The sequence below is a fragment of the Ostrinia nubilalis genome, chromosome 1, assembly GCF_963855985.1.
Source record: "Ostrinia nubilalis chromosome 1, ilOstNubi1.1, whole genome shotgun sequence".
NCBI lineage: Eukaryota > Metazoa > Arthropoda > Insecta > Lepidoptera > Crambidae > Ostrinia > Ostrinia nubilalis.
This window is the reverse complement of record NC_087088.1, coordinates 12797350-12819048: the sequence shown is the minus strand read 5'-3', so window position 1 is coordinate 12819048 and position 21699 is coordinate 12797350. Positions and strand designations below refer to the sequence as shown.

Genomic DNA, 21699 nt, shown 5'->3' with positions numbered 1-21699 from the left:
CTTCCCGCCAAAAACGTAAATGTGTTGTTTTTTTTAAACGGACAACAATTCTGCAATTTTGGTGTCTTTTTGTATAAGATTTCTAAGCTATTCTTTTTAGTTGAATTCCTCGTATAATGTAAAGGAACTGTTTTCATACCATGTGTTAAAATGTTATTGTTATATTTAAAACAGATTTCATATAATTTAGCTTTTTCAACGAGAATCTAATTTTGGTGAGTCAATTTTGGTGTTTTTGGTGGTGCACCAAAGCATTTTTAACCGACTTAACTCCGTCAATTGTGAACCGATTTTCAAAATTCTTTTTTTGTTCTATAGGGTACACTTATGTGGTGGTCCCATTGTCACCAAGTCAGGATCTGATGATGGGATCCTAGGGAAATCGAGAGTAAACCTCAAATTTTGTAGGAATACAATACGTTTTCTAAAGTTATTCAAGTAGTCATCATCTAATGTTGATGAGGTGATGATGGAAGGTAAAACTCTTTAACGCTTAGGAGTTGGAGGATAATTCTTTAAATATTTTAGGTAGGTATGTACATACAGTTGTATTATTTCAGGTATTTAAGATGAGCTGATAATGAAAGGTCAAACAACATAAGTAAGGAGTTAGATGATACTCAATACTCATTTGTTGATACATACATTGACACATGATACATTGATACTTTTTAGTTGCCGATATTTAAAGTAGGGAGCCTGTATTTTGCTAGGAAGATTATTTACACTTGGATTGTGAATCACATTAAACATAGGTACTGTCCCTCTTCAGTGACAATAACAAGGACTAATCAACTAAAAAGCATGAAAAAAAATAATTTTAACAAAAAAATTAAAACCGACGCCAACAATCACTTAAAAGTAGAAAATAAGTACGTCGTTATTTATTTATTAGGACAATATACCATGATTAATATTTTTGGAGTCGGTGCTGGTAAATTTAAAACCATTTCTTGAGCTTGGCACTAAGATATGACCGACTGACAGCATATTTTCTAATTTTGGTGCTTTAATATAAATTTTGGTGTTCTCTTAATTTTGGTGTAAGGAAAATCTAAAAAACTACTGGACAAAATTTAATGTCTTAATCATTTTAGAAACAGTATAAGTTTCCAATAAATTTGATCTATAATTAAAGAATAAAAATACACAAATAACAATTTCCACCAAAATTAGGCAAAAATATGCACTTGTTGAAATTCACCCAAAACTGAACTTCTTTTGTTTTTTATTTTGAGTAAATTATAACAAAAAAATAAAGGTGTACCCAAAGAGGTTCTAAATAGGGGTGAAGTTAAATACATTTCTTTTTTTTTCTGAAGGCCTTAAACCAGCCATTACAAACTGTTTCAATTTTATAATGAAAAAGTTTTATTAGATTTAATGCCCAGTGTACGAGTACTTTATTGTTAGTTGTATTTTTTTTCTTGTGTTTTTGTGCTTACTTTTGGAAAACCATAATGGTTTTAAAGAATTCAATTTCCTAACCAAACTAGAACAATTACCTATAATGATTCCAATTGGAAAGTGACCTCTTTCGTTTAGTTTGGTTAGGAAACTTTTAATAAACTTCAGAGAAGAAAGATATGTCTATCCTAGATACATAGGACATAATTTAATGTACATATTATGACACCGGCCGCTAATTGATTCAAGGTACCCCGTTTTATAAATTAAAACAAAGACAACATCCCTTGGCCATAATTTAAAATTTGCTGCCTATTTTGTAGAAGACGTAATGTTTTGTCCCCGCTGAACGTGATTCGCACTCATTGTTTACACAATAAAATGCTTCGACAAAGGATTATTGGAAAACGTGATATAATCATCTTTTTTTCAATAAGGACAAAGAGATTATTGAATCAAAGGCATTTGCGAGCTGTCGTGGTAGTATAACGAACGTCTGCTTCAAACGATTCTAGGACAAGATATTATTTTACATTGTATAATTAAAGGTACAAAGCGCGATGGTGGCCTATTTTATTTATTTGTTCCTCATTTGGTAGGTTTTTGAGATGTAAATCCTCATTCTTAAGAATTAAGAAGATGTGTTTACGTCATGGTTATATTGGACACTTAAAGAGTACCTACCTACTATGTTGCAGTTTTAAACTAATTTAAAAAGAAGAAACTATTGTCGCAAAGATTATTCTGGGAATGACACGAGGGCAACACAAACTATAGGTACTCGTAATCTATACAAGAATGAATATGTTGTAGTCCAACGATTTGGAAACGTCAAGGGGCAGACGTCAACTAACAACCCAGTATTAATAGTAGCGCCCTCCTGACAATGTCATAGCTGGGATGGTTCAGTGTAGGACGTCTATACAGCAGTAGTACTTACGTATGAAATCCGTATTCGATGCTTGCTTAAGTGAAGCAGCAAATCGAATGCACAGCGGTACATAGAGCTCTGTCATTGGTTCGTGTCACTCGTGTGTCACCCTGTGCATCCACGCACACTGTGAGACCTCATAGTAATGTTTGTGTATGTAGAGCCATTATTCTTGAGATCACGTGACTCGCACTAAGTTCCAAACAGGAAGCACAGGAAGCGCGTTCAAAAGTTGTAGGTAGTTTGTACTGAACTAAAGAAGTTTGTATAGGATGGGGTTTTACTACTCAAAGTACCTTTATATTTAACTTTTTTAACTTGGATTAAAACTTAGACTAATAGGTAATCTACGAGTATGCAGAATGTGTATCTACGTTAATAAATTATTCAAGCTTAAAATGTACAACGTATTCCCTTAAATTTTAATTAAAAGTTACAAACAGTCAAAGCGAATTCATACAAACGTTTATCAACAGCTTTAGAAGCAGCCTAGCAGACAATTTGTGAACGCAGACAAAAAATTTCATGACGATTTAAAAATTCTACGTTTGACATAGCTTTATTGAAAGAAAGGCATAAATCTTCCCATTGTCTGGCTTTCACTAAAAATTAATTGGAACAGAACTTATATTCTAGCAAAAAGTTTGAATGGCCTCTGTTTAATCGTGGTCGCGTGAATGCATGCATTGTTGCATATTCACGCCCATTGTGACCATTCAGTGAATAGGCATCGACTCGATCCATAATGAAGACCCTTTCGTCTGATTTAGTACGGTCAAATATATGTGCATACATCTGTGTAGATGCTATCTTAAATGGTTCAGCGATTGGGGCTGAAATATGCATGTCATAAAGTAGTTTTTGTAAAGACGCTCAATTACCTACTACGAGTACAATGGGCAGAGAACTAGCCTTGATCACATTTACTAGGCCTTTCTGGGCGATCGTAGCAGGGACCTAAAGGAATAATACAAAACCATATAGGTACACATTGTACCTACCAAATACCTACATAGTACAAAGTCAATTGTTCAATGTCGATAAAAAGGCCATTGAACGGATGGTTACTAATAAACAGTGAGTTTATTGTTACAGTAATCAAAAGAGGTCAACATTGGCCCTTAATAAACGAGAACCTAAGAAAACACAGATAACTTGTTTGTCTGTAATAAAGTGCCAATTAAACCCAGTCCAAATCAACGTCTAAGTAAGGAAAAGCAATTCAAATTTTAATGTAGCCGTTATACACAGATTCTTTGGACGTAATACCGGTGGTTTTCTTCGTCCTACAAGCAATATTCCCGGCACCAAGTTTTCATCGCAATGGAAATGCGGGGAGAATTAAAACGCCCCCTGATGTGGCAAGCCTGTCGCCGGATACAGAACTAGAACCTCCAGTGACACCAGAGTTTAACAAAGTAATCGTTTGACAAATTGAAACATTACAAAACTTTTGTAATCAACCGAAACATACGAAATGTTCACGAAATACCTCGACGTTCAAGCATCTTTGTTAGCATTGAAAATTACAATATAAGAAGCTCATTAAATTTTCACGTCATAAAATCAGAATGCTCAGCTACTCTGAGAAACAATCTTACGGTGTTTACATCTTCGTAATTATGTTTAACTGACATCGCATTTTGTTTATCTGTTTTGTTTATTAAATATCTATTACCATAAATAATGAGAGTAAAAGCCGCAGTGCGATTATTGTCCCCATATTAATTCAGCGTTCATCAGACAAATTAAATCACAACATTTTCTTAACTTATAGCTTCTATTTTCATCGTCTCTAGTCTATCTATCATATCATCGTCTCCTCTATTTCCTTTAACCTTTAATTTAATATTACTTTAATTAAGATGTCTTAAGTAAAATTCCTTACAATGAAATTCTTACTCCCTCCATTTCCCAGTAGAACTAATATTACCTAGATTCCTGCTACTACCAAGAATATAGTAATTTCGAGAAGAATGTTTGAATTAGATTAACGTAAGCACGAACAGAAGCCTACATCAAACTTGGAACTTTTATACAGACAAAGTTTCACAAGATTCATCCCGCATCAAGATCGTCACGAAATGAAGAAGTTATACTAACAATTCGTGCTGCTATTCAATATTGTGGGGCAAATGGCGGCAGACGTAGGTACACGTTAATTTACATAATGCTGTTTCCTCACCGAGAGCATCCGTATTTAATGAGCATTCGCGCCGAACGTTCGAGGGGTATCGAATTAAAACCGTCTGGAATTTTATAGCCCCGGATCAAATCTCGCTTTTATTTATCAATCCGATTCAATATTTATCCATTGAAATTGAATGAAATGGCAGTCAATAAAATGATATCGATAACTGAAACTTGAAACAGTTTACTTGCAAACGAGCATTTGACGTTCGCTAACGACTAGTCTTTTTCTGCTCTTGGTGAGACGGGCCCTCTATCGCAATAGTCAGTTTATTGCATTCGACGTAGAAATGTGATTCAATTCGGAACATAGGCGCCACGGCGCCCAAATTAAATTTGTCGCAGAATTATTACGACGTAACTGTCGTCCTAGCAGTTGAAGATTAATGTCTGGATATTTTTATAGATGTGGTTTAACCAACGTAGGTACAAACGAAAGTCATAAAGTCCTTAAAAAACATAGCAAACACATTAAATCTTTAGAAAACTAGTTAAGAAATCTGTAGTCAAAAACTTAAGCCACATTTTGAGTAGCGTTAAAGCTTTATAACAATTTAAACCAGTGAAATTATTATTATTTTATACGCAAACTTATACTCCTGACAGTTTCACCTCGACTTTGTTGTTCTTGTTATCTTGTATACACTATTCGACTACAAACTTCTCTTAGCAGTTTTCCACACAAAATTGCAAAGTTAAGCCCTCGTTAGCGTGATTATTTCTATCTTACATGATGGTAATTCTCGTAAAGAAAATTAGGAACTTGTTTACTGTGGAAAATTCAAGAAAAGCGTACCTAGTTTCTTCATGAGTATGAGGAAATAACTTTAAAACTCTATGACTACGTTATCTCTCTAATCTCTTTTTTTATTGTACACAAACTAAAACTCTTGCTGAGCGATAAAATATACGCTACTTATAGTTTAGTTTTCGTCTACTCATTAGTTAAGTAACTTACATTTTACTAATTTTCAAGTGAATAATAAAAGTTATACTTTCAGCCTTGGCGCAGTCTTAAAAGTCAACTAAAAAGTTTATACACATTATTTCCAGTTTACTGTGCAAATTGAAACCAAAAATTGTTTTAGGCCTTTTACATTTTTCATCAAAGATACAAAAAGTAGAACTATGCATTTGTTTACACTACCTAGCGTTCGTCGAATGAGGCGTAATTTGGTGGTGGACCGGTCGCACATTTTCGATCGCCTGCTTATTTCAGTAAATTAATAATTTCCGACGATTAATAAGTAAATTAATAATTTGGCTGCCATTTTTGAAGCGAGCAGTTTAATCACGATAATGACACCTGTATTTATTTACTGCATAAGTATGTAGGTACTTAGTTACCTTTAATGGAAGTATGACCTATGTTTGTCAGAAACGTAACATCTATTCGGGTCTTTGTTGTTAGTATTCCAGTAAAGCTCACAAATCATTAATTGCCTACCTACTTGTAAATATTGATATATAGCATGAAACCACTTTTTTTAAACTACAACAAATACAAAATTAAAACTAAACTGATAATTTAAATTGTTAAAAGACATTTTGAAACAAGCTCTCAACTAAATAAACTTGGAAAATGTAACAGCCGTGATAAACATAAGTATTCGGTTACGAATATTCTGAGATTGGGTATAAAATTACAGACCCCATTAACGGATCAGGAAGATTGATTTACTTTCTTAGGGGAATTAGGCCCTTCGCCCTAAGCAAAATAACGCGAAAATAAAATTAAAACACCTGCTTCTGTTCTTGCCGAGCAAATCTTTTAAAGTAGGCTATCTATCTTAATTGATCTATTTGAAGATATTGTAACGACAGTTGATGCTTTTTTGCCTTACCAAAATCTATATTCTATAATTTAATACTTTACTTGATTAAAAGCTGAAGAGTTTGTTTTAAATATTAAACAAACGTGAAATTTCTCGCGTACGACTGTGCGTACGAAATCGCATGCTAGAATCTGCCAGATGAGTGAACGGATTTCATAATTTAACCAGATATCATAATATCCACTTAGGCCCAGAACAGACGGTGAAACGCAACTGCAACTTTCTGATGATTCTGATGAATGAAACTGAAACTGAAAGTTTCAAACTGGTCGCGTCATGTGTGGTCTCTCAACGGACGCTATGGCAGAAACTTAGATGCAACTCAAAAGTTAGGGCTTTGTCTGCGAAACGTCCTCCGGTTCGCACTCGTCCTAATGTCCCCACCCATCTCACCTTATTTGACCAAACTATTCCTTGGAAAAGTGAGGCCAAGTACTTAGGTGTCACCCTCGACCAGAGATTATCGTTCGCTCCGCACCTCAGACGCGTCTTGAGCCGTGCGAACCACTACATCCACCGACTTTACCACCTAGTTGGAAGGAAAAGTAAATTGTCACTTAGAAATAAGTTGACAATTTACAAAACCTGCATCCGTCCAGTGTTGACTTACGCCAGTCCGGTGTTTGCTCACACTTCCTGCACAGACCTTAAGAAATTCCAGACCCTCCAAAACAAATTCTTACGCCGAGCCGCGGATGCCCCGTGGTTCGTGCGTAACACGAATCTCCATAGAGATTTCGAGATCCCATCGATTGACCACTTTATGAAAGAAGCCTCTCGCCGCTACTTTGATAAAGCGATCAACCACAAGAACCCTCTTATCGTTAGCGCCGCCACGTATACACCCCAGAAAGATGTCGCTGCCCAATACCGACGACCTAGGCATGTCCTAGACGACCCGGACGATCCTATTACCGAATTTCTGAACACAGACATCACTGCCTTAAGCACGCCAACTACTCCACAACACAGTAGCTCGTTACACCGTACTCGCCGGCGAGTACGAGGCCCTGCTTTCCATTTCGGACGGTACAGACATGTACCGGGCCGGTTCTCCCCTATCCGTCCCCCGGACACGGCCTGAGCCGAGGTCCGAGCCTACCGTGGCGCCCTCAGGCCACGTCCGTAGTCCCCTCGATCGGGCCCACTAGAGTGAGCCCGCCGTAGGCTGGACTTTGGTCCAACACCGCGGTGGGCAACCCTCTAGTTGGGTTCGCCACTGATCGGGCGCCTTATGCGCTCGATACGGCCCGATCGCGAACGTCGGTCTGCGACCGACGCGGACGAGCCTGGGCTTCGCTTCGCGAAGCCCACACTCGGCCTAAAACAAAAAAAAAAAAAAAAAAAAAAAAAAAGTAACTAGCAGTTGCAGTTTCGTTGCAGTTGCGTTTCACCGTCTGTTCTGGGCCTTACTCGTTAGTACCTATTTTTAAGCCTAAATGATTTTAAAACCAATACCTATTTGTAGATTCTCGATTAAAATTTGGATGAGATATTTTGATGATGTACTTATTAATTTCATTTAAATAATCTTAGGCTTTATAACATTGACTTAAGAGTTATTATAGTAGTTAATAAGTTTTGTCAATGATATCGCCGTTATTATAAAACAAAAGGGGTTTAATTAAATAATTAGTATTATAAAACAGTTTTCCCTTGTAAAAGACTGAGTAGGTACGTACCTACTTGAATATGGGAGGTTATGCAATACATATTTCATCGAACCTAATTAAACTGATATTCTGTTTTTCACATACAGCGAATAGGTAATAGATATCAATTTTGTTTACAAAATTCAATGATTGGCATCCTTTATAGTTTTGTTTGTTTGAACCGTTTTGTTTGCGTGGATTTTGTACGGTCTACTCGTCAATCAAATAAGCTTTGAAAAATAGGTGACCCGAACTCGTATACTTACTCTCTAAGTACTTACTCAGAGAGTAAATACTTAAATCAAATAATAAATACCTAGTAAAAACATCTTTAGAATCAAACATCTAGTCTAGTCAAAAATGTAGAGCCCTTATAAAAACAAAACTAACAAGCCCAGACACGATATGGTTGCTATAAGGTGGTAACTGATGGATCTAGTAACAGTATCAGGTTTTTTTGAGCAGGACATCAGGGGAAAATATGCGAACATCGAAATCCCCAACCCGTCTGTCTGGCCAGCGCGGAGAGCGTAGATCAATCCGCTAATACCCAAAGGAAAGGGAGGGCTTTGCTCCTGCAGCGGGGACAAAATGACCTGATGATGATTACGCACTCAGTGCTCCTGCAGTGGAGACTAATGATGATGATTCCTGCACTTACCACGTCGATGATGTGGTGCAGAGACACGCCGAAGGTGACGAGCAGAGGATGCGACGAGTTCTCGACGGGGCGCACTGATGCATCGTACTTCTGCATCAAGTGACGCACGAGTCTGTACTCTTCGTCGCAACACACTGCATCTGGAACAAAATAGAGTTTTCATTTATTCTACTCTGATTATACATAATTGATTTCTATAAAATATTGAACATCTAAGCGATACCACTAAAAGTGATTTCACTTTTCCTACTGTAAGGATTGAGGAGTGCGAAAAGTTGGTAACATTTATCTGAGACTCGGGTCGTGGTGACTAATTCCTGCTTCTTGGTTCAAACCACTTAACTTCCATTTTATAAAGACTGGGTGTACCTACACAAGCAGGTTTACATCTAAGTTTTAGAGAAGCTTGACTTTGAACTATCACTATCGTCTGCAACCAAGTATTTACAAAGAACCAATTGTCTCTTATCCTATACAGGGTGGAATTTTGTAATGCCACCTGGAGGGAAAGTACTCATAATATTGTAGATAGAAAAACATTCTCAAAGAAAATATTCCTTTATTTTTGAAAAGAAATACAACTGCTTTCAAAGATTTCCAAAAATTTGCTTGCCACACCCGGGAATCGAACCAACTAAAATCTATTAAAAATTACACCCTGTAGTTTTATTACATCAATCGTTAGGGTTAAGTATAAGGATGAAATCTCTCTAACAAACGTGATAAATAAAATGAAAGGAAAACCATGAAACCTTAAATTATTTTAATTAATGTACAGAAAATTGTATGGTATGGTAGTGAATTTTCAAAAAAAAATCGAAAATTTTTGAATGCAGTTCTCTTTCTTTTCAAAAATAAAGGATTGTTTTCTTTTAGTAAAATTTCCTATCTACAGTATTAAGAGTACTTTCCCTCCAGGTGGCATTACAAAATTCCACCCTGTATGTAAAATTATAAACGCAATCTATTAAGCTAAACGTCGAATAACAAGTGTGCTCTACTAATGTACTCATTTAACTCCTAAGCTTTATTATGTCACAAACTTTGTTGGAACAACTACTTTAATACTCCTCTGAGTTAGGAAGAGTCCTTGGCGTAAGTCTAGGCTCTTTAGTTTGGCGGCACGCGTTGAGTGTGACGAAAGAAGTTTTGATGATAAACGGCCTATATTTACATTTTCATTTAATTATAACATAGCTTTGTGAAATGTAAACTGCAAGTGTTTATTATAATACGAGTCTGTGTCCGCTCCTTCGTAGTCGTGAAAATTGTTTGAACAAATCCCGGTTTTACTACATTTTTCATGGATGTTTCGCTCTTAACCTTCAAGCGGGCGCGCGGTCTTTTGTAACGGCAGCGGTCGCGCGTAAACGAAAAGACCTATAGGGTCTAGTAGAGAAATAAAGCACTTATTTTCCAATAATCATTTATAATTTTGTACGCAGACATGTTATGATTGTATTAAAGTCATAAGTAATTTGAATTAAGTTAAAGAAACAATTATTTAATCAATTAACATAACGCAAAAATTATTTGGATCAAAAACCAATTTTGGAACACAAAATCTTTTAAAATACCTCAGAATAGTTCATATATCTGGTAAAAACGATAAAAATGGCAAAATAGTGATAAAACATAATTTTATAATTTTGGTTCAGTTTAGCTTGGTCTCTGAGCTCCGATTCACTCTCTTTTTCATCTTTTCGTACTATGCCTCTGTTATTTCACTTTGTACTAGCAGTCTACGACTTATTTAATAAGAAAAAACAGTATTGCAAGCTTAATTTAATAATATTGGGTGATAACCGAAGAAATGTTAAATCGCATAGAGAGTCGCGCGTAACCTTTTCGACGACAGGCGCGTGGCGTGCTTTCGACGCCGGCGCCGCGACTAAAACAATAGCAAGCCATGGGGTGAAAAAAGCGCGGAGAGCTGAGGTAAGCTCTTTATTTCACTCACAATGAGCAAGCGACAGGCTACTGAAAATGAGAAATATGTGTAACAAGTACAAAAAAAGTTATGAACGAAAATGTGTTAGGCGCGGTCGATTCGACGCCGCGCGCCCGCTTGAAGGTTATTGGTTGTAACGTGATGTAAAAAGCGTAAGCGCTGTGTATCCAATGATATTAATATGTATCAGTTTACGTATCTACTAAACTATTATTTACTATTACTGACTTCTTAGGTAGGACGGTAGGTACCTACATCACGCTACAACAGAAACCAAATGGACTTCGTAGCTAATGATCTGTGCAGGGTAAGTATGTGGAGAAAACCAGCAGTCCATGAACCATTTATTGTGCGAATGTGAATGTGTTTGGTCACTCACTGCACAAAATAAGTACTTACCTATTCAATTTATTGGTAAAAGCGAATCATGAAAAATCTTAGGCATAGACGTGTCTTATTTCACTAACTGTGTCTAAATGTGACATTCGATTTCTTCGAGATTTCCCGCATTGATGTGCATCCCAACTAATATTATAAATGCGAAAGTAACTCTGTCTGTCTGTCTGTCTGTTACGCTTTCCCGCTTAAACCTCGCAACCGATTTTGATGAAATTTGGCATAGAGATAGTTTGAGTCCCGGGAAAGAACATAGGATAGTTTTTATCCCGGTTTTTGAAACAGGGACGCGCGCGATAAAGTTTTTCTGTGACAGACAAAATTCCACGCGGGCGAAGCCGCGGGCGGAAAGCTAGTTTCAGATAAAGTTAGATTTTCCTCAGCATAGGCCGAATTCCAATTGAAAATTCATCCAATTAATGTTTAAAACTACAACCGCACTTCATGGAATTATGTAATCCATACGTAGGTAAATTAAAACCTGAATTTTAAAACTAAAATTCCCATTGACCGATGGAACTCTGCTTGTTTGTGAGCTTGTTAAAAAGTTGATGAAATAAAAAATATTGTTAAGCAAACATGCCAAACGAAAGCCCTCGAGCCTTTTGGGAATTAACTTTAGTGTTCCGTATCAATTGGGAACCGGCTTTTGAGGTAAAATGAATGGGCGGAATATTTAAGCTTTCATCTATACTTCTCATTAATATTATGGTGAAGATGAAAAAAAATGGTTGTTTGTTTGGTTGAACGCGCTCATCTTAGGATGTAGGTAAGTACTCGTATAAAGATTGATATGAAAAAATAATTTTGTGGTCAATTTATTTATCGTGGAAGGCTTTAGGGCTCCTGCACACGACGCCGCTACCGCGCCGCCGCCGCGCCGTCGCCGCACCTTTGCACTGTTTATACGAGCCGCGTGAACACCGCAGCCGCGCCGCCGCCGCGCCGCGGGCGAAATTATGCTTTGATGACGCGGTGGCGGCGCGGCGGCGGATTTACTCGGTGCGTATGAACAGTGCAAAGGCGCGGCGACGGCGCGGCGGCGGCGCGGTAGCGGCGTCGTGTGCAGGAGCCCTAAAGCCTTCCACGATAAATAAATTGACCACAAAATTATTTTTTCATATCAATCTTTAAATACGAGTACTTACCTACATCCTAAGATGAGCGCGTTCAACCAAACAAACAACCATTTTTTTTCATCTTCACCATAATATTAATGAGAAGTATAGATGAAAGCTTAAATATTCCGCCCATTCATTTTACCTCAAAAGCCGGTTCCCAATTGATACGGAACACTAACGTTAATTCCCAAAAGGCTCGAGGGCTTTCGTTTGGCATGTTTGCTTAACAATATTTTTTATTTCATAACTTTTTAACAAGCTCACAAACAAGCAGAGTTCCATCGGTCAATGGGAATTTTAGTTTTAAAATTCAGGTTTTAATTTACCTACGTATGGATTACATAATTCCATGAAGTGCGGTTGTAGTTTTAAACATTAATTGGATGAATTTTCAATTGGAATTCGGCCTATGCTGAGGAAAATCTAACTTTATCTGAAATGCACATCAATGCGGGAAATCTCGAAGAAATCGAATGTCACATTTAGACACAGTTAGTGAAATAAGACACGTCTATGCCTAAGATTTTTCATGATTCGCTTTTACCAATAAATTGAATAGGTAAGTACTTATTTTGTGCAGTGAGTGACCAAACACATTCACATTCGCACAATAAATGGTTCATGGACTGCTGGTTTTCTCCACATACTTACCCTGCACAGATCATTAGCTACGAAGTCCATTTGGTTTCTGTTGTAGCGTGATGTAGGTACCTACCGTCCTACCTAAGAAGTCAGTAATAGTAAATAATAGTTTAGTAGATACGTAAACTGATACATATTAATATCATTGGATACACTGTGATATTGAATTGAATACTTGAATAATTGAATACAAAAAAAAATCTACTTCCAAACCAAGCAAAGTTATAGGATTGAACCGGTACATGAACCACGGTTAGGATGATGTGCCAAAATATATTACGTGTATCGTATTACTTTTTATTTCGTCTTACTTTTCAACAACAATCGGGTGTCTAATAAAAGTTCGGAACCCCAGCTCATAAAACTTTGCGCCGTATTAAACTCTGTTAGCAACTCATTGAAATTTCACCAGTGTTGGCCAATTTATCAATCACTGTCGCAAACAATTTGACGACACAAATATGAAATGACATCTAAAATTATCTCCGGGAGATCTTCTAAACTTATGTGTCATCTCCTTGAGGTCCCTACATACTAAGCCCGCCGACAGCCCGGCGGCTTGGTGTCGGCGGCTGTATTTCAAAAGAATCATGACGAGGACTTGATCTTTCTATGACTTTTGACAACATGTCAGAAGTTGACGACTCATGTCGGCAAGTTTAGTATGTATACTGCCGTAATACCTATTACAATTATCTGAAAAGATAAGTCTTTTAGCCCAAAATCGTGTTTGGAAAGGCAAAGCGTAAGTACTTACCTACCTATTCTTCAAATCATTCAATTTTTCCTTAAAACGTTTCTAAATGAAAGATCTCCGTTTTCGATACGAATCCGTAATATCGATTGAATCAATGGCTTCCGGCTACAAAGTACCAGAAATGTTTAAATTAAAATGGAATTCGAGCCTTCAAGAATTGGTAACAAAAGTCCAAAAACACTTTTTGCTGTATTAATTAAGTATAGCTTAGGACTTGAAGACAAGAGACTTATGAAGCTTAAGTGCCCTTTTATTGAAAATTGAAACCTTCTTGAGGTACCTAAGTAGTTTCAAAATATCCAGTAATTTAAATTTCCGAATTAGGTAGGTATTTATACTTCGACTCGTGTACATTAATTATTATACTTACAAAGATGCTTGAGGTATCTTTCTTTCTAAGTTTGGATATTTATAACGACGCGAATGCCGTATTTGAGCAACATACCTACTCGTAACTACACCACTATTACTGTCGCATATAATTACTACTACATCTACTAAATCATCATTATTATATGAGAATAATAATCAATTATCCCGTCTTACCCGGTACTATACGATTAATTAAATCCCCTCATTCAATACGTACCTATCACATTATTTCGATGATTGGTTATCCGTTTACGAATGTATTAAGTAGGTGCCTTGTTTGTTTATCATGATTGATTCTGAAATACCAGTTGTTGAATTAGTTTGTTGACCGAGCTTAGTTTTGTTTAAGTATTTCTATGTGATAATAAACATTATACGATCGTTACATCGTGTCTATCTGCTACACTAATCTTTCTTATAAAGATTAGATTTTTAGTTTGTTTGTTTTGAAACTCGCTCATTTTAACTCTGAAAGGTCATATACATACTTAAATTCTTCAGGGGCATTAAAGGTATTCTATACTAATATTATAAAGAGAAAAGATTTGTATTTTTGTACGAGTATGTTTGTAATCAAAAGGAAAATATGAGAAACATTCAGAATATACTCGGAAACTTCAAGCACTTTACCGATTCCCATTCATTCAGAAACGAGCTAAACCGTAATGAACGAACTCCAGAAGTTTTATACACTTACTCGTGTTTCCTTCATTATGATTAATGTTTCGATGTTACTTTATCTTATTGTGAGATAGAAGTTTAATAATAGTTTATGCTATAATTATTGTTCAACTTATAAGAAACTAAACCTTACACCACATTTTACAAAAATCCACATAGTATAAAGTAGGTATAGCCTGACCAGGAACATAAAAACCCTGGCATAGAGGCGCGTCAATTGCATTTGATAGTGCAACACTGGGTACAGTCGTACCTGTATTAAATTAATAGGCTAACTTTATGTATCAGGATTCTGGATTATGGGCTAATTTAATATTTTCATAAATTAACAAAAAAATATTATATTATAGGTCAACTGGTTTCAATAAATTAAATGAAACCATCAATCGAGCAAGTAGGATTTTATTATTATTCATCAATAATCAAATTCTGAACTTGAATATTCAACTACAATGTCTGCTCATGAACGCTTCAAACTCGGTAGTTCTTTCCCAATTCCATAAAATTCAACACTTACAAAGTGACAAAAAACTTTAAAATAGGTAGTTGAAACAAACCACAGCTAATTTTCATAGTTGACTGTACTATACGATAAACATGTCAGTCAATTTGACAACCTTTGTCGGAAACATTATTCAATGAAAATATTGTCCGAACCCTTAGTATTTCTCTTCGACAAATACTTTAACACATTGTGAACCACTTTTCTTTCACGACTATAAAAAGATTTTAGCAATTTAATTCACAAAATCAATTGCGCACATTTAAAATAAAGTTTGTTTACACTTTGACAACAATAGACTGACATGCAAGGTGACATGTCAATGAAGTTTTCAGTTACTGTTGCCATTAAAAGAAATTAGTACCATTAATTTTCCGCAACATGGCGAGGGTTTTTATGTTCCTGGTCAGGCTATAACACTTATAACTTTGAATATAAGAAAACTTAAGAGTAGGTACCTAATTATCTAAGTAAACCTTCAATTTTGAAGGACAATTTTATTGTGAGTGATTTTAAAGAGAAGTCAGTCTAATTAATTAAATCAATTTACACTTTGTAGAGCGGCCTACAACTGTAAATTGGTTTAAGCATAAACCAAGCATATGTTACTTCTTATAAGAAAACAATCACACTTCACCACACAACACCTTTCTTGAAGGTAGACACATGCGCTCTAGAATGCGGACAAGGACCGCTTGATGAAGGTTGCGCTGCCCTATTCTAAAAACGCTGGGGGCATGAAAAGCTCTAGTTGTCACAGCAACCCCGAATATTGCAGCGAGATATTTTTGTCGCTTACATAAGAACGCAACACTATAGTCGAGAAAATAAATTCTTATGCTCAAAAATTATTGTTTTGAATACAAATTGCATCTGCTAATAAGAAAATGGCGAATCTTCCTTCTCTTACATCTTGGATATTGTTAAAACAACGTCGGAAAAAATAATACTACGAATATACCTTGATCATTTCATTTTTATTTCACGGAATCTACTAAAAAGGTCGGTAGGTACATATTTAAGGTTTCATTTCTTTCTTTCCTCATAAAATAACATAAATCGCATTCCACCTTAGATTCTATTTTCAATAAACAGTTTAGGGACACTGGGAGAACTCAATTTACATTTGATAAAAAATGAGCAAATGACATTTTATCAGATCCCGCAGGACTTCCATTTGAGTTGCTTCAACAAAATACGCTTCAAATAACGTCCACAAAACCCAAAATACCGGGAAACAAATGGAAATATGGGAAATATTTAAGAGTCGTATAAATTATGCAAGTTATTTCCCGTTTATTTAGACCCACTGCATTATGTGTGGGCGTGCATGTGGTTGGAAACGGTTACTGGTATTGCAGAAAGCAAGCCAATATTTCTGTTGCAGTCAAATCCTTCTAGCGAAATAATTTCCGGTGTTCTTTCAGACTGTTTTATAGCTGTATTTTCAACGCTGTGAATGTCATCTCCCAATCGACCAGTCAACAAAGACCTCTTGTTTTTATAGGATTTCGTGCAGAAGAGAGACCAAACTTTTCACGATAATATAAAAAATGCCAGGATTTAGTTAATTTTCTATGAAACTGGCAGGAAAATTAATGAGTTAGGTAGTATTTTTTTCACAAATTAGCTACCTCAGCATATCGGCGTACCTATTAAAACTCGATCATATTAAAATAACCCTCATTTTGCTTTGCCGTAGTCGGGTAAAAATAAACTTAATCGAAATCGATTTATGAAAACCGGAATCTAAGCTTCTCCATTAAACGAAATAAACGGAACCGAATGTTCAAATACGGTTCTTAATCTAGGTAATCTGTTGAATGTTTATCTATCCCATGAAAAACTTAGGTACTTAAAGCACAAACAAGTTTAATTAAGATTCTTACTACTAGAAAGCTAATACTCATAAACAGAACGTTTTATTATACAGAAATTCGATTGAGATTAGATTCGGTCTGTTTATTTGGAAACTAAAACCATACTATTTTCTTTGCTCTTAAACACATAAAGTGCAATCCAAAATGTCTATTCATAATTCAAAACAGTTCATTATTCTCCAGAGCAAACGCTTCACTAACTTAGCAGCAATATGGGCACATTTGTTAGTGGTTATTTATTGGTCTACCCACCTGTTTCTCATCATTAGCGGTAACCGATAGCACACCATACACCTCCCTTAAGGACACCCCACATCATTCTTCTTAGAGACAGTTTGAAGGTATCGTAGTAAGGTACAATTATTAATGGGTTCCAGTGGCCACATAGACACGTATCTAGTATGACAAATCGGTCGCCACTTCTCGGGATATCTCTGTCTGCACGACTTCATGCAGTTTTTCCGATTCAAGAGTTCTCTCGTGATCATAAAAACTAAATCTGAACCGCATAGTTTTATATCTTTTCATCACAATAAAATCAAGGTGAATAAAACAGAAAAATCATTAATATTATTTATAGCACTGTCATTTCAGTTACTCCTAATGTAGTAGGTACAGTTAGCGTCAAATTTATGATGACACCTAAAGTGACCAAAAAGTTGATAACACAACCTTATTCCAATCGTAACAAAGACGTGTTGCGAACTTTTTGGCTACTTTGGGTGTCAATTTCAAAACTATTTGACGCTGACTGTACATAATTATAAATGTTTAAATTATATTTAAGGGTTTAAAGATCACTTTAAATTGATCTTGGCTGACCATCCGCAAGATAAAAAATGTCCACCACAATTTTTATTATACAATCTGTCGGCGTTTTGTTAAATTGTTTTCCTAAAATTGTTCAGGTTAGATGATAAAATTCAAAGTTCTTTTAATCGCTTATTCAAAGTTCAAGCTCTGCATTTATGTTAAACTCGATAATATCCGTTAATTATTTTAGTATAGCCACAAGAATGCATCGTAGTGCGAGGGGAAGAAATTGATTTGATAATCAATTAGGCGTGTAAGCTCGCCTATTAATTACCACCTATCCTCGGTCGGTTGGGTAATTGTTTTCTCCTTCAATGACGTTCTTCGATAAATTCAACTCCGCGGCTCCTTGAAAGCTAATTGAAAACGACCTTTAAAACTTGTCATAGATACCTAATGCTGTATACTCACTGACTATGTATATTTAGTTTTCAATTTAAGACCGCTTTCACATTGGAGCGTCCAGAAGCATGACAGCAGCGCGGCACCAGCTGATACCTTCACACTATAAAAACGCTGCTGCTGCGCTATCGTAGCTGTTCGTTCGTTTCAGCCGAAAGACGTCCACTGCTGGACAAAAGCATCCCCAATGATTTCCACAAATACTTACAATACTTGTACAGTATGAAATTATCAGCAGCGTAACAGTCGCGCTGCTAAAGTCGTGAAAGCTAAAGCGCTCTAAGACGTTCTTGTTGATTGATCAAAAGGCAGGTATTTGATCGAAATCACACCTGATGCTAAGTGAGGTGCAGCCGTCTAGTAATAAGTACGTACCTTTCCAGTAAATGCCTATTGACTCGCTATAAAGAAGCCCGAAGGCTGTATGAAGTAATAACCGAATTATATTATCTGTGACAGAATACTACTCGTTTTTCTCTCCAATATTTTTACAATATCAAAAAATTTATAACCAGATTTTATTATGTTAAAACTAATAACAATATCGATGTGATTGATAGATGATGCTATAAATTTTTATTTAATAACATTGTCGATACTATCAAAGTATCGATTGTATCACTTTGCTAGTATGCCTGTGACGACCTGTGATTGATTCGCTACTGAGGATGTAGAACATATACTATACATACACAATAGTAGAGTATGTTAGCTATGCGATACTATCCTATTGCTGATATTGAATCAATAAATTAACTATAAAGGGTTCATTAACAACAAACTGAATAAAATTCAATAAAGTACCTATTGTCTTCTAAGGGTCCCAAAAAAGTCACTCAGGTGTCTGTCAGTCTATCCGTCTGTCACACGCAGCCAATTTACTTACAAGTACCTACTTAAATGAGATTTATTTTGGTGACCCAAAGATGGCGGAGGAATGAAGAACTGTTGGTATTAGAAACCTGTGAGGCATCAAATGAAAGCGCCTATCTATAGACATGAAAAATTATAATTATTGTTCAGTTTGTTATAAGAAGAAAGACCATCCCATTCCCATACATCTAGCCACATAAAGCCTTACGTTTTTTCTTTTGTATATAAAAATCAAAATTGAATTTTGTAAATATAGGATTCCTGTAAAATATTACGAAATCCACTGTATGTATAACATGCACACACACGGTTTGATTTTAATATTGTAGCGAGAACTACAAACTTTTGAATAGTTCGCACTACTTTGAATTCATTTGTAAAAGATTTTATTTTATTTTCTGTTAGCTGTTCGAGAGCTCCTACTTAGGAAACACCTTAAGCGTCTCAATCCCGTGCTTTTATTAATCGTTCAAATGAATATTAATATTCATGAACTTTCACGGTGTTTGAATAATGGAAATTAATTACGACACGACGAGATGTCGAGGGTATACTGTGTCGGCTTGTAATCGTTACCGCCAGTTAACTTTGCAATAATTGACAAATTTGTCCTGGAAGAGAGGGATATAGACGAAGCTTCACAGGCGAGCTTAAACAAAGTACCACAAAGCCTTTTAGGTCTGAACCAAACAACTTTTTGTCCCCATTAAGCCCCGTTTAACTCGTGTATGAGCATTATAATTACCCGATCCATGGACGAACTGAATATGTCTACCTGTTTTATTATTTAAGTACCTAAAATAATATTAAGCAGGTAATCGTCAGACAAAACGTTAATTCCAGAACCATTCGAAGTCAAAACTCATGAAAATGTTAATGAGCTTACCTTTGAAGAAAAATGTCGTTGTCATCCAAATTAAATGTAGAGCAAGCGTCGAAGGAATCATGGTGAACATAGGCTGGGGTTCTTCAATGCTGAAACATGATACGCCTCCGCCTCATTATAGGCGATACTTATTTACGAACAAAACCGAAACCCGAAACCTCAAACTTTATCTAACTGTCGAACATAGTTTACACAAGGTGTTTGCGAGGTCATACTTTTTGGCCTATAATAACAAATCCGTGCGCAACAGAAAGTCGAATTAAGTAATAAATTTTTTACAACGTTCGTAAAATGTGATTAACGACTCGAGTGAAAGTCGCGTACGAGTCGCGGGCGTCGCGGCCACGGGCGGGCGTAGCGGCGAGTGGCGGTCGTAGCACTGACTACGAGCTGCGACTACGGGCCGCTACGGCTCGTAGCTGGCTACGGAGGGGACGCTGAAGATTCCTCCGACCCAACACTGATTTTTATTGACGCCGAAGTAAAATTATGAAGCCAGTAAATCTGCGTTTTAGGATTTGCTTTTATACATCGATAAATATCCCCATCTTTACCATAAAATCTTTTGGCTCTTTCAGGTAATATACTACCGCTACTAAAATAACAGACATTTCGGTATTGCTGTTTTATAACGTTAATTAATTTTATGTCTTCATTTACTTCATACAATTTCCTTTAAGCACTGAATATTGTGCTGCTTAAATAAACGGGCTTGTGACAGGAATAATAATTTCATTTGTCCATCCTTCACAATAGAAGACGTGGAGTGAGTTTGAGCCTGTGACAATGCCTTACTTAATAGTTACGAATTAATGCGTTGCCGCACTACTTCCGAAGTTAAGTAAGGTAAAACTTCCTTTGGCAAATGGAAACTTTGGTGTAACTAAAGAAATGTATACATATAAAGACGTGACAACTCTCTATAGGTATTACATTTAGAAGAAGAAGAATACAATACGACCGCGTCGACCGCACTAAAATAAACACTGCTGCCATTTTAGGGGTTATTGTGTAATCTGTGCCGTCAACTGTACAATGATTTGGAGACATTGTTCATGTACTGCATCAATGGAGTTTGTACGAGCTGTGAAGATTACAAATTGTAAATTACTTTCTGTTTGTTCTTTCCAACGATTCTATTGTCGTTCCCGACGTTCGGGAAAATAACAGTCTTCTGAATTGATTCGAAACATTTATCACGAAAATTGGAATATTCATTACTGTCTGTCAAAGGGAAACTGAATTATTCTTACCCTTTGACAGAATCGTTATTAAATATTTGGTAGTGGTTGCCAACATTTGCGTACTAAAATTGTAGATCTCTTGAGCCACTAGCTAGGTATTGCAATAATGTGTTTTCTAAAGACCTTTCCTTACCTGATCAAATTGCTATGCCTTCCATAGCAATTTTATCAGCTTTGAGCTTGACCTCTGACCTACCCCTATTTACGAAGCGGAATTTAACGAATGTGATTAAAACAATAGAGTACAATATACACAATACAGATAGCGATGGATCCATTGAAACCTACAGTTCACCTTTTCACACTTTAAATGGTATTTAAACTTTTTATTTATAACTTTCTGTTAGATTGAACTCTGATTCCTACTTAAACTAGTTTTCATAGGATTGTTGAGTTTAATTACTCGCCACTTCAGGCTATTTACAGCGCAATCAAGTTGTTATAATTATAGTGAACAACTTTCAAAGTATTAACTAAAGTAATTATAAGGCTAAGCCCCTAAG

General features: G+C 36.1%; 1 protein-coding gene across 1 annotated transcript in view; it reads right to left on the bottom strand.

Annotated features, from left to right (window-relative positions):
* Positions 1 to 20248, bottom strand: part of LOC135072794 (neuronal acetylcholine receptor subunit alpha-10-like) — a 57569-nt gene extending 37321 nt beyond the window's left edge. The window contains exons 1-2 of the mRNA XM_063966834.1: positions 19953 to 20248; positions 8677 to 8816 (exon numbers count right to left, since the gene is read on the bottom strand). Of these exons, the coding sequence (XP_063822904.1) occupies positions 8677 to 8816; positions 19953 to 20022 (210 nt within the window). The 5' untranslated portion in view covers positions 20023 to 20248. The remainder of the gene's footprint in view (positions 1 to 8676; positions 8817 to 19952) is intronic.
* Positions 20249 to 21699: the final 1451 nt, after the last annotated feature.